This window comes from Falco punctatus, assembly GCF_963210335.1.
Source record: "Falco punctatus genome assembly, chromosome: 10".
Classification (NCBI taxonomy): Eukaryota; Metazoa; Chordata; class Aves; order Falconiformes; family Falconidae; genus Falco; species Falco punctatus.
Genome location: NC_137590.1, coordinates 11,992,475 through 12,005,677, shown reverse-complemented (window position 1 = coordinate 12,005,677; position 13,203 = coordinate 11,992,475). Strand labels below are relative to the sequence as shown.

At 41.1% G+C, this 13,203-nt stretch overlaps 1 protein-coding gene across 3 annotated transcripts in view; it reads right to left on the bottom strand.

Annotated features, from left to right (window-relative positions):
- The window catches only part of PHACTR3 (phosphatase and actin regulator 3), a 113,659-nt gene that overhangs the window by 32,006 nt on the left and 68,450 nt on the right, over window positions 1–13,203 (bottom strand). For 2 of the 3 annotated variants that reach the window (XM_080403943.1, XM_080403941.1), the window contains exons 5-7: window positions 9,339–9,542; window positions 4,809–5,073; window positions 3,580–3,827 (exon numbers count right to left, since the gene is read on the bottom strand). In XM_080403943.1, the coding sequence (XP_080260069.1) occupies window positions 3,580–3,827; window positions 4,809–5,073; window positions 9,339–9,542 (717 nt within the window). The remainder of the gene's footprint in view (window positions 1–3,579; window positions 3,828–4,808; window positions 5,074–9,338; window positions 9,543–13,203) is intronic. The other variant, XM_080403942.1, reaches the window with a different exon arrangement.

The window sequence follows — 13,203 nt, the reverse complement described above, 5'->3', positions numbered from 1 at the left end:
GATGTCACACAGAGCTTTCTGCTAACTGAATATATGACTCCATCAAAAACATTTGGCTCATGAAGCCACAGACTTGGGACTGGTTGAGGTTTTTCAAGCTTCCCCACACTGGGAGTGGGTGCAGACTGGGCGTTTGCAGTACTTGAGCCGTACAGCACAGGAACCCACAGAATTCCTCCTGGAAACAATCTGAAGCACATTTGAGGCTAGCAGACTCCTGGGTATCCCTGACCATGTTCTCATTTTCACCTGGAAATTTTAAACAGGCGGTAAGAGGAATTTGGTCATGTCAGGAGATTGCTGCGGAGAGACTGCACACACACATTAAGCTCAGTGTCTCCAGAACATGACAGACACACCGCCCATGTGCTGGCCATCTGTGTAAGTGCATTTGCAGGCAGTTCAGTGCATCTTGGGTGCACTGAAAGCAATATATGTATACACTCCACAGCACATGCATATGTCTCTGTTCAGAACTGCTTAGAAGGAAACAAGGGAGCTCTACCTGTGTAGCAAACCCTTCTTTTGGCAATGCACCCTAAAAGATTATTCTCCCATTCATTGGTGACAGCTAAGGTATAAGCATGCACTGCTATCCCTACCCCCTTCAGCCTATTATAAAACTACTTGTCATACCATACTTCACCTGATCTTTGAATTGTGGGAGGGCAAGGCTTAGAATCACAGTGCTTATTTGCTCAGATGAGGTCAAGGCTTATTTTCTGCTGTCCTCATCTCATTAAAGGCCAGCTGAAACAGATGCTCTGCAGTTCAAAGACTGGACCTTTTTGCAAGAGGTGAGGTTTTGAAGCAGATGTGGAGACGTTGGCTTAAGCTAGCTCAGTGTATGCCCTAGAGGCTTGTATTACAAAGTGAGATGGAATAATGCAATATTTTGCTTGAAACAAAGTAAAATGAAGCTTCTTTTCAGGGCCTTGACTCCTCCCAGGCTGCTCTGCTGCACACTCAGAAAAAGTCTACTACTTAGTGAAATTAAAAACAGAAATCATATCTGAAAAATCTCAACTTTAGCCCAAACCCTGCTGTTGCATTAGAGATGTAGAGAGCATGTAACCCACTCAGAATAAGCTGTGCTCACTTCATCCAGATGTCTGGATTTCTAAAAGGCTTGTGCTATAGCCACTCCTGTGGTCTGTATATGCTGGGTACCGATTAATCTTCAGGGTATTTCACCAAATAAAAATGTAAGAGGTTGGTATTATGCTGACCTACTAGCCTAAGGAGCCATTCCACATTCCTGATCAATTGGGTTAATTCCTGGGGGAAAAAAATACCTGCCTGACAAAGTGGAAAGACAGAGATGATGTTACCCCCTTCAGGAAGACATGCCAGGAAAACTGGGTAATTTACCTGTTTTCATCTTGACCGGCCCACTGGTGGCCAGTTCTGTTATTCCACCTGCTGCAAAAACCTGTATCTGATGTTTCAGAGTTAATAAACAAATGAGTAAAACAAAACCAGAGAACAAAGAGGAAATAAATCCCCAAACTAGTTTTGCCCACATCCTTTTTCAGCACCCTGAGGCAAATTCTTCCTGATCATTATCTCAGTAGAAAGTGAACCTGCAAATACCCTTGTTTAATTATTTTCTTCCTAAGGGTTATTTTTCCTGGTCAATATGGCATGTTCAGTGCTGGTCAGCCCCATGACCAAGCTATCTCAAGCAGGATCTTGGCTGTGACTTGTTTCATGATTTATGGCAACTCACCTAGGTCAACAATAAATGCTTTGAAAATTCATACCTTTTTCATGCTTGGTCTGCAGGTTCCTGACAAAAGTTCCTATTTTAATTCAGTTGAATCTTGACATTTAATTTCCTATATGTTTACTGTTCTTTCTATTAAGCAAATGACAAATTCTAATACTGTGTGCTGATGGAAAGATCTTGCTTGTGGAATCAGTTGTGGACTACATGCTAGTTACATTATTTTTTTAAGCTTGTGTACAATACTGGTTTGCCTTGTGTTTTTAGAGGTTTTGAAGATTTTTTATTGAGTAGGGTGCTAATGGAAAGCCAGGGTACAGTTCCTCACTTTTTCCAGAGTTATCTGTGACCTGTACCTATCTCCTCAGGGCTGTTGCGCTGATGCACACTGTCCTGCATGTGCAATGGCAAAGTTGGTGAGGTACTAAGGCAGTACACTAATTGTAAAACAACTTTGGATTAATGGATAGTTTTACCTCCTGACTTGCCAACCAGCCCAGATTTTTTAAACTAGAAAGAGTCTGGAGCTTCTTAGGGAATTATTCTGGTGGTTTCCCTGTCACTACTGCATCTCTCCTTCCTCTCTGAAATGTAAAAGGATGCATTTGAATGAATGCTGGCACAAGCAGTGCCCCACAGTGTCAAGACCAGAAATGCTTTGCTTATGTCCCAGCTTGTGCTGAGTAAATGGGCAGCAGTCACATTCCCAAAGCTGTTGTCTCCTCGGGAGCTGAGGCTGTACCACTCAAACCACAGAAGTCCAGGTGTGAAGCAGCTGTGTGGGCCAGCTTGCCGGGTACCTGTCCATGGCAGCCTTCTTAGACATCAAACAGCTGAAACTCGCATGGCCTGGATTTTTGGCGTGCCTATAAAATGTGCCTGAACTTAAACACCAGCCGAGCAAGCCACCAGAACTGGACAAGAAATTAGGGGGGTTTGTAAATGCATATTTACAACCTGCAAGGACAAGGCGGTCCACAGTGATCTTCAGCCTTTTTAAATAAAATGATCTTTTGCTTTATAACAGTAGTCTATTCTGCTACTAGGTGTCTTATCAGAACTCATGTGTCCTGTCTGCTGGCTTATACTAATAGACACCTTTTAAAATTCATCCTTGATCTGTTATCACAATTATTTTTTGATGAATTTTTTTCTGCCTGCCTTCTTTGAATGCATTGGTGAAGAGGTTGAAGGATTCATTTCAGATTGAATCCTTGTCTTGCTAACATGGAAAACATTAAAAACTTGAATGAAAAATAATTTTTCTAACATGAGACAATTATTTTGCCTACTATAAAATAATTGCTCAGGTTTATACAATGCAATCCCCATATGTCTCAAGAAAGGGTAAAATTGACCAAATGGAAAGCAACTTTCTTCTTTAAGGTATTTTCTCTGGACGTTTGTCCTTCCTAGATTCATTGGTCTCTTTCACTTTTCACTGTACCATCACTGCCCTGGAATAACAGTCCATAGTATTGGTGCTGGGTGTGCAGAAAGCTTTCTCTGCTGACAGTGAGATGTGTCTGCAAGTCCTGTCATTCATATATATAGTGGTATAAAGGGTACATAAGTACCTAAAAGGGTAAAGCATATAGGTATATTGACTTATGTAACTCTAAACATCGTCATAGCATGCAGTACCTACCAAGTACTTACCAAGACAAACATGTTCACAGTCACTATGACTCAAATTTAACTTCAGCTTTTCACCAGGATTCCTTGCAAAAAGTTGATGTGGCAATAGAGGAATTTATACTGCTCGGTATTTTCTGCTGCATGCTGCCTTGTTTAGAGCATTCCATTAGGCTACGATATCATATCTTTATAATATAATAAGTGACTTTCCTTACCAGAAATAACAGAGTCATTCAAAACTTCCTCATCCTGATAAAAAACAGTGTCTTCCTTGAGCTCTGAGTTCATGATCATATTTTCTTTGTTCTCATCCGACTCTTTAACTGAGTTCCGCTTATTTTCTGAATCACTGCTGTAACTCAGTGAGTTCTCTTTTTCTTTGTTGCGCTCAATGCTAGATGTTCTGGATGGACGGACATCTACTCTTTTTTTTGGAGAACCTTTGCTTTCTCTTCCATGGAAGCTGTGGATAGAAGATGCACAGCCCAGTTTTTACAAAAGACTGTTCTGTTGCTACAAGTAGGGCTTATCATTATATGAGAATGAGCAGAATGTCTTGTAGCTTGTAAAGGCTAAGGTAGAGAGATCAACATGGGACAACGCAAGATGGCATTCTCAAGACTGTGTTGAGAACAGCTAACACAGATCTACTTTCCTATCTCTTTCATAAAAATAAGGTACAGAAGGGTGATGACTAATTTATTTCTTTAATATCCAGCCACATGTTACACTGTACTGATTAAAAAAACCCACGCAGCACATCCTTCTAATATAAAACATACATGGCATAAAATATTACCGTTCTGATATTTTACAATCATGACAAAGGTTTAACAGGGCCTGGAAATAATATTGTATTAATCTATTCCCCATGACAATAACTGTTATAGAATTAAGAAATGTTACCAACTTAACTCCAAAGCTCTATGATGGAAAAGGTTATCTCTGTCCTCCTCTAATACACAGGAGGGCTTATAATGAAAACCAGACAAAGTACCCAATGTACTCCTACACAAGCATTTGTATTAAAAGTGGATACCGTATATGCTCATGTATAAGCCAAGAGACATATACTGCAATAGCAACATTTTCATATGTAGAGCACAGATAGAGCAGGATATATGCCTTAGCTACTTTAATTTGGTATCTTGTGGGGAGACCTTCTTTTCCAATAGTTCAAAGGCTATCAAATGATTCTACCTGTTTGAAAACCTATTTCCATGTTACAGTAGCCTCCTTATAAAGGAAGAACATATTTTGAATTAACTGCCAAATTAAGCACTTTAACCAGAGATTGATGTTCAAAGTAGTGACATCAAGAGGAAGGCAAACACAAGCTGTAGGACTAAATAAAATGCTAACAGGCCAGAAGCATGCACCAAGAAAAATGATTTAGTGGAATAACTCTCCTCATGCACCCATATAGCCAAGAGGCTGTAGGTACCTGTCCTGCCGGTGTTTGGTGGCCAGAGCCCTGTGGAGTTCTTCAATGACTCTGCTGGGAGGTAAAGGCAGGTGGACGGCAGCCAGGTGAGGGGAACCAGTTGGTGGTGTTACCTGTCCTCTGACATGGGTATCTGAACTTTTCTGGCCAGAGGGATGGAAGAGGGCAGCTTGTCCTGAGATTTGGGAGGAACCAACAATGACGTAATTCTTCAGAATAGTAGAAGGAGGCGATTTCATGGCTGGGTCATCGATTTCACTTCCTGCTGTCAAAAAACAAGAGCATAAGAAGTTGTGTAATCCTTCTTATTTTTTTGCACACAGATTCTGCACTAAATTAATTTGTTGTGTTGAACAGAGGAAAATGGTGATGTTTTGTTCTTGCTAGGAGGTAACTGGTTAAGCTGAGTAACTATCTGAATTCAAAACACACATACTACTACATAGACCCAGATCTTTGAGCTAGCAAAATAGATGCCTGTCCCATTTCCCCTCTTTCCCACAGTATCACGTTCGCCTTTTTTCCAGCCCACCAATGTATTTTTGGTTGCCAGTATTGTTCCTTGTAACCACCAATGGCTTGTACTGTGGTGGCTTTCCAATCTAGCACTTTCTGTGCTGGACTTTGGCAGACTGTATTAAAATTTATGCACTGTGTTTCTCAGTCAGGACAAAATGTACCGATTTCTGTTATCTACTCCTCTGTGATTTCTGCACAGCTTAGACCTCTGTCTTTCGTATGCCAGTTGAGGAAATGCCAAAATAATTATAATACAGAGATAATGTTCGCATAACAAAACTTGCCAAATGAAATCCAAATGAAAGATGTGGTATTGAGCACTAAGAAGAAAAAAGAAGGATGGGGCAATCTAAGCTTATTTTACCCCCAGATTCATGTATTTTTATGCAATATAAGCATTTTTTTAGAAATTAGACTTTGATATATACATTCTTCTAGCACCTGAGCCCAAATCACAGTAGACATTTCCCTGGCTTTAAATTTGGTAGTTTCATACTTTTAAGAACATCTGGCCTGAGAAAGATGCTGATTAGTTTTTCTGTTCTGCAGGTCTCTTCTCCTTTCCCCTTTCCCGTGTATCTCCATCCCAAGCCTCTGGCGTATGGCTTTTACACCAATAGCTCGGTCTGAGTATAGAAAGGCAATGGGAGTTTGTCACACACAAGAGTATTTCTTTCCTCTTGTTGCCACCTAGTGTTTTAAATAGGAATTTAAACTGACACAGCTTGTACAGCTTTTGTACAAACTTGTTTTCACAGATCATTTTCACTTTTTTCACTTACTTTTGAGATAAATCCTTCAGTTCATAGCAGAGAAAAGCTTCTGCTCAGGCCAGGATTATCCTGAAATACCCATGGAAAAAGGACTTGGTTCCTATTAGCAGGGTAACTTACTAGAAAACTGGAGACAACAAAAGTAGGTTTGAATATTAACTTCAGTTGTTAAATATTTCCTCTCAGACCCAGAATTCTGCATAATGGTTACCAACTATATGCCTTTTCTTAAGTTCACTGCTGGAAATCTGGTACAACTGTGTAAGGGTAGTGCTGCAAACAGAGCTTGGCTTCTCGAGGTTGGAGAGCAGAATTACTGAGGGCAACAGCAAGAGCACAAGTAGGAAGAAGAGCACCTGTAACTATGAGCAAACTCAAACATCAAAAATTTGAGAGTGGCAACGCTAAGCCTGGTCTCTTTTTCACATTTTTGAGGTAAGAAATAAAGCATCCTTCACTGAAGGAAGTTGCATCCACAATAAAATCTCTCTTATTCTAAGAAAGGTCTAACATTTCTTCATTTTTAGAAGAAATTTTTGCACATTTCTCTCCCTCCAACTCAGAACTCTAACCAACGGCCAGAGATTCATTCATAGAATCATAGAATGGCTTGGGTTGGAAGGGACCTTAAAGAACAGCTAGTTCCAATCCCCCAGCCGTGGGCAGGGACACCTTCCACCAGATCTGGTTGCTCAAAGCTCCATCCAACCTGACCTTAACACTTCCAGGGATGGGGCATCCACCACTTCTCTGAGCAACCTGTTCCAGTGCCTTGCCACCCTCACAGTATAGAATTTCTTCCTAATACCTCATCTCAATCTACCCTCCTTGTAAAAAAGCCCTTCTTCAGCTTATTGTAGTCCCCCTTTAGGTACTGGCAGGCTGTTTTGTAGCCTCCCCAGAGGCTTCTCTTCTGCAGGCTGAAGAATCCCCATTCTCTCAGCCTGTCATCATAGGAAAAGTGCTCCAGCCTGGTGATCTGCCTATGCATACAGGAGACAGGGGTCAAGCTAGTCCAGAAGTTTCCCTATTTAAAACCTGAAATGTATGAAAGCACAAGGGCATTTCTTCAAGTGTCTAGGTGCCCAATGTGCAATGTCTTGGCAATGAGACACCTTTCCACCCCAAAGCTCCTTCTGCACTGATCAGGATGGTTGCTGCAGCCAGGAGACAGCCAACCTCTGCTAAGTGAAGATGTTTTTTCAGCACTCAAGGGGATTTTGATTATGCACTGCTGTGGAGATGCACAAAGGACATTTATGATCAGTCATTGCCCATTGACTCATGGCCTGAGGGGTTGAAAAACTAAAAACCTCTTAAGTCACTTTCTACCACTGCACAGTGAGAGAGGGTGTCCATGTTTTCTCAGAGCAAGAACCCTGGGTTCAGCTCAACCCTAAAGCAGGAAGGGAGGAGACTTTGTTTTATATTTATACCTGCTTGTTCCTGGAACAGGTCAAGGACCGATTTTGTCCTCATTGCAGCTTGAGCCATTATTAAGAGTTGAGAGTTTCCTTAGATCACACCTTATTTGTCCTAAAGACAGCTATTCAGTGAATAATCTTGCAAAGTGATGTCTTGGCACCTTGCCCTGTTCCCTTTCTCTCTGTGATTAATTGGTGCTTGGCTTATTCCTCACTCATCTACTAACAGTATCTCTAACATTGCTAAGGGGGAAAAAAGCTAAACACAAAAGAGCTTTTCAACCTCTTCATCTTGCTTTTCTTTCATAATCACTCTTTCTCTCTCCCTATACATTTGTATTCCCTTTCACTCATTGGCAGTATTTGTTTAGTCTTAACTTGCCACTGTCTCCACATCCACACAAAAATAAACACATGTATAATCACTATTGAAAAAGGGTCTATAGTTACTGGGTTCATTGAGAAAACTAAGAGTTCTCTGTGGAAAATTTAGATGAGAATGAAATACCAAAACTCATAATATCTTAGATGTTACAGGAAATACTTTGCTGACACAGTATATATCTCAACTCAAAATGCTGTGAGGTGCCTGGTGGGACTGTAAAACCTCATTACCCTCTGTATGGGTCAGGTTTTCCAAATAGCCTATGTCTCTTGGAGAGCATGGCCTTCTCATCAGTTGTCAAAGGGGCGTCCTGGTCATGCCTGTTGTTTTGCATGGTGGGAGGGGCAGGCTAGAGCCTGTCCCATAGCACAGAATGTTGGAGCAATTTGATCAGCAGCTCCCAAGGAACATTATGATACCATTTTGAATCCAGGTCCCACTTAAACTCTTGCAACTTTTAAGTATGGACAAAATATGGATGTTTTCCATGGGAAACAAATACTTGCAGTTTTCCTCAAAAAGACTGAAAACCTCAATACTTTCTGTGAACCCCAGTGGTCAAATGGCAGTGCCCCTCTGATACTTTGTTGACTTGGAAAACCCTATTCATTGTGCCAGTAGATGAGTATGGATGCAAATCAGGGCTGAGATAATGGCTGTCAAATAAAAGTCTAAATATCCAACAGGTCTGACATTTAGATGACAGTACTTGATTCCAATTTGCAATAAAACCCTTTTAACTGCTTTTACCATATGTAGGGGGCCCAAAAATTGGAACAAACTAAAATCATATTCATTTTAACACCTTTTCTGAAGTGCCAGCATGTTGGAAAATGTAACAACATTGGCAATACTTTAGAAAATCAGGTCCAGAGGAATTGCTTTTGAAACGTTCAATGAAGTCTGGCACAGAGGATTGTTTTGTGGGAGCCAGGTGTATCACTTGTGTGTTCTGTGATACCCTGCAAACCCTTCAGACAGAAACCTCTACAGAACCTATTGACTTGAACTTGATTTTGGATGTTGTACTGTTATCCAGTAGGAGTCTAGGTAATGAAAATGTTTAAATCTTCCTTGTCTTTTATGGCGTATCAATATGAGCATCTGATTCAGCAGATGTTTGCTGTTGGTTTCATTTGTTTTACATGTGTTTAGTGTAATAGACTTACAACAAATAATCCCCCAAGTGATTCAGATAAATATGTGAAGTACAAATATCAGTGTGTTGTTATCAGGCAACCAGACCGCTCAGTTCATTGAAATCATTAGCATTCTGTTCATTCAGTATAACTGGCTTGATTCAAAGCGGTTTGTGGCAATAGGCTTAATAAAAGATGTGTGTGTGTGGGGGGGAAATTACACCCTGTCCTGTGTAGGCAAGCAATGCATAAGGGATGGGAAAGTCTTTAACTGACCAGTAATCACTGACCTGTTATGTTCTTTGTGATTTTGGAGATTGCCTTAGGTGGTGGCACTGGGAGCAATGGAGGGCTGGGAAGCTGTGCTGGGTTTCTTTCTGTCTGTTTCTGGGGGGAATCTGCGGATTCAGATACAAGTAAGGCTTGTGGACTGTCTTCAGATGCTGACAGGCTGGCATCTTCTAATTCTTCTGTGGGTGCTGAAGGTTTCTTGGCTAGTAGGAAGATGAGTAAAATTAATGGAACATGAAGTTAATAATAATGATAGGCCAGGGGACAATGCCAGGAACATTCAGAAAAACGGAACACATGGCACACAGCTAGAAGCACTTTTCCACAGTGAAAACAGTTATTATGTGAAATAGCCAACCAGCCAAGGCAGGTGAAGAATAAAATGTATGAGGTTATTATAGAAATGTTAGTTTTGATGTTCCTGAGAAAACTGCTGAGCATCCCTTACTTCCCTAAAGCCTTTTTAGCTCACTTTTTTTTTTTAATAATGAAGACAGCAGGGCAAAGCAACTTTTGAGAACTGCAATGAATTTTCTTACAGCATGCAGCTGTCGTGGCACAGTTACTGAGTGAGTACTCTTCTGTGCTAGGAACTGAGTACTCTTCTGTGCTAGGAACACACAGCCGAAGGGCACAGATTATCAACTGGTAGTATTACATGAAAGTTGACTTTCCAATTGCTTGTTGCACATTTATTTTTGCAATTTAGTTTTTATCTTATTTAATACATGACTTCAATTTGCATCCCAAGTTTTTTCCTGCTGTATCTGACTCCAGAACTGTTGAGTCTTTCCTGAGGTTAAAGTCGATAACCAGGAAAAGCCTGCCATAAAAAAGATTTGCTGTTCGATCTCAGCAGCTAATGTGGAACAGAGAATCGGTGAAGTACTTCAGAAAAACTTCAATCACCAAAGCCTTAGTTTGAGATGGTGAAGCAGTGCTCATTTCAGCATTGTCTCATGAAAGATAGCAAAAGCACTTGGCTGTTCAAGTTAGTGCAGGCTGAATCACTGAGCAGTTCATCAAATTGACCTGGCTGTGGTGAGGACACAGGGGAATAGATCCAGAAAGGCCTGAAGCTAAAGCAGGCCATAGGTGGAATTACAGTGAAGTCCAAAATTAACATCCTTGAAACCTGCTCAGATACCAGCTGACTCTGGCAGTGCTTGAACTTGCACAGTGCCTCACTGTTTGACTCTCACACCCTGTTACATGTCCTGAACTCTGCCTTGGCACATAGAATCATTCATGGAATGATAGGTTGGAAAAGACCTTTGAGTTCATGTGAGGACCCACAAAGGGGCTTGAGGCTGAGACTGATCCAGGACCCCAGCTATGGCCAGGCTCTCTCCAAACTACATTTCCAGCCACTATAGGCTCAGTAGTAGCCAGGAAGGTTATTTTTCTTACCCTGGCAAGTGAAGCACTCATCCAAATGGGAAGGTCAGTAAGTCTCTCCTCAGCATAGAATCTTAGAATGGTTTGGGTTAGAAAGGACCCTTAAAGGTCATCTAGTCCAAATCCCCATGCAATAAGCAGGGAGATCTTCAAGTAGACCAGGTGGCTCAGAGCCCAACCCAAACTGATCTTGAATGTTTCCAGGGATGGGCCATCTAAAACCTGTCTGGGCAACCTGTTCCAGTGTTTCACCACCCACATTGTAAAAAATTTCTTCCTTATCTCTAGTCTAAATCTACCCTCTTTCAGTTTAAAACCATTACTCTTTGCCCTATTGCAACAGACCCTGCAAGAAAGCCTGTCCCCATCTTTCTTATCAGCCCCCTTTAAGTACTGAAAGGCTGCAATAAGGTCTCCCCCAGACCTTTCTCTTCTCCACACTGGGTGACACCAAGTCTCTCAGCCTTTCTTTATAGGAGAGATGTTCTAGCCCTCTGATAATTTTTGTGGCCTCCTGTGGACCCACTCCAACAGGTCCACATCTTTCCTGTGCTAAAGGACTCCAGAGCTGGACACAGTCCTGCAGATGGGGTCTCACCAGAGCAAAGCATGAGAGATGTCCAAACTGCTTGGGCTGGATAAATGACAAATCCTGCTCCTTCTGGCACTCTGGATTGTCTAAACCTTTCCCTCCAAACCATTCTAGGGCATCTCTTAATAAAACTCCTAGCAGTGGGCACCCCCAGCTGCCACGTCACAAATCTTTTGGCTCAGCTTTATGTTGTTTGGAATACAAACTCTCTGTATTAATGAACATTCAGCATCCTCATGTTCAGAGTGCATGGGGAGGCACCAGAGCACTTAGGCAGTTGGAAACAATAGCACTGGCAAGATAATAGCATTTAATTTGTTGACAAACAGATTAATGAGTATGCCTAGAAGAAGAGGAATTAGTATTTATTATTCAAAAAAGACAGGAAAGTAGAATAAATATGCATTGTTAACAAAAAGTGTTGTGAAATTTGGGCTGATAGGAAAGCTGCCATATGTAATAGTTGCCTGAATTATAGAAGGAAATAATTTTATTTTAAATATACTTCTATGGAAATCCTTTGTTCCAGGCTGACATCACTTTGTATTTTTTTGTGCCTACTGCATAGAAGACAAAATGTGGAAGAGAAAAATAAAGTCACTAATGGGTTGCATTACAGAAAGATTAAGAGCTCCAGTAGATGTTAGTAACGTGATAGGAAAATTAATCAGATTTGAGTGCATTCCCCTGAGTGGAGTGATACTTTCTTCTGGGAGTAGCTTCACTGAAATCAGTGGACCTCCTTGTGACATGAAGTGCCGTTTGGCGTGGATGCAGAGGAGCAGCCATAGAGGGACTTTTCCTGTAGAGGAGGTGGATCCAAATCACACAGCCTCAGTCAGACAGATCTTTTTGTTTCTGAACTCCATCCTGTTCTGAGAGTGGTATGAGGAAAACAAACTGGCATTGCGCACTCTTGTCTAACGAATGTCCATTTTACATTCCCTGCAAAGAACAGTTTGCTTCTGGTTTTTTCTGTGGTTGTTTATGGTAACAACAGCACATGTTTGACTTGGGCTGAAGGCTGATCTGAGTCTTGAGTACACAAACCTATTAACAGATTTCATACCACACAGTGAATATTATCCTGCTGAAAATATTCCAAGTGCTCAGCACTAGACTCCTTGCCAGAGTAGCTAATTATTCATGGAGTGCCACTTGTAAAAATGCCATCTCACAACTAGGTAGAAATCCTGCTTTTGAGACTGCCCCCAAGCCCACTGGCTAGGTTGGGTGGGAAAAACTGCCCTCTTTCTGCCTAGGCTACTCTTTTCTGTGTATTAACCAAACATGAGGTCGACAAATATTTCCTTTTGTTTCCTCTTCTTCCCCTTCCTGACCTTCCTCCTACATTATTGGGATGAAATATGCCGTATTGAGTATAAAGCAGATATATTCATTTTGTTTCTAGCTCGTCAAATATTCATATGAATTTGTGGAAGGGCACCTACTGTACTGGGCCTGGATTTGAGCCCAAGGACAAGTGTTATAATTCAACATTATAATAAACTTAGCAATACAGTCTGACAATTTTAAAGAACTATCCCACCCAATTAATTCCTTAAAGTGGACTCACTAGAGACAGGAATGCTAGAATACAGAGATAGGGATAAATCATCACATAAAGACTAAATCAACAATAATTATTTTAAAATCCAGAGGCCACCAATGAAAGAGATAAGATTTCCAACAAATAGGAGTGGAATGTCCCAGACCAGGGAGACAGGAAAAGGTAATCCCAGTGTTGTCTTTTGGAACATAGAAAAATGACACCTCAAAAAGTGGAGGAAAAGAAATACAGGAGAGGAAAGGTTGTGCCAGGGAGACAACAAAAAGAAGAAGGGTTAGAGAAAAATACATAAGAAATGGGGATG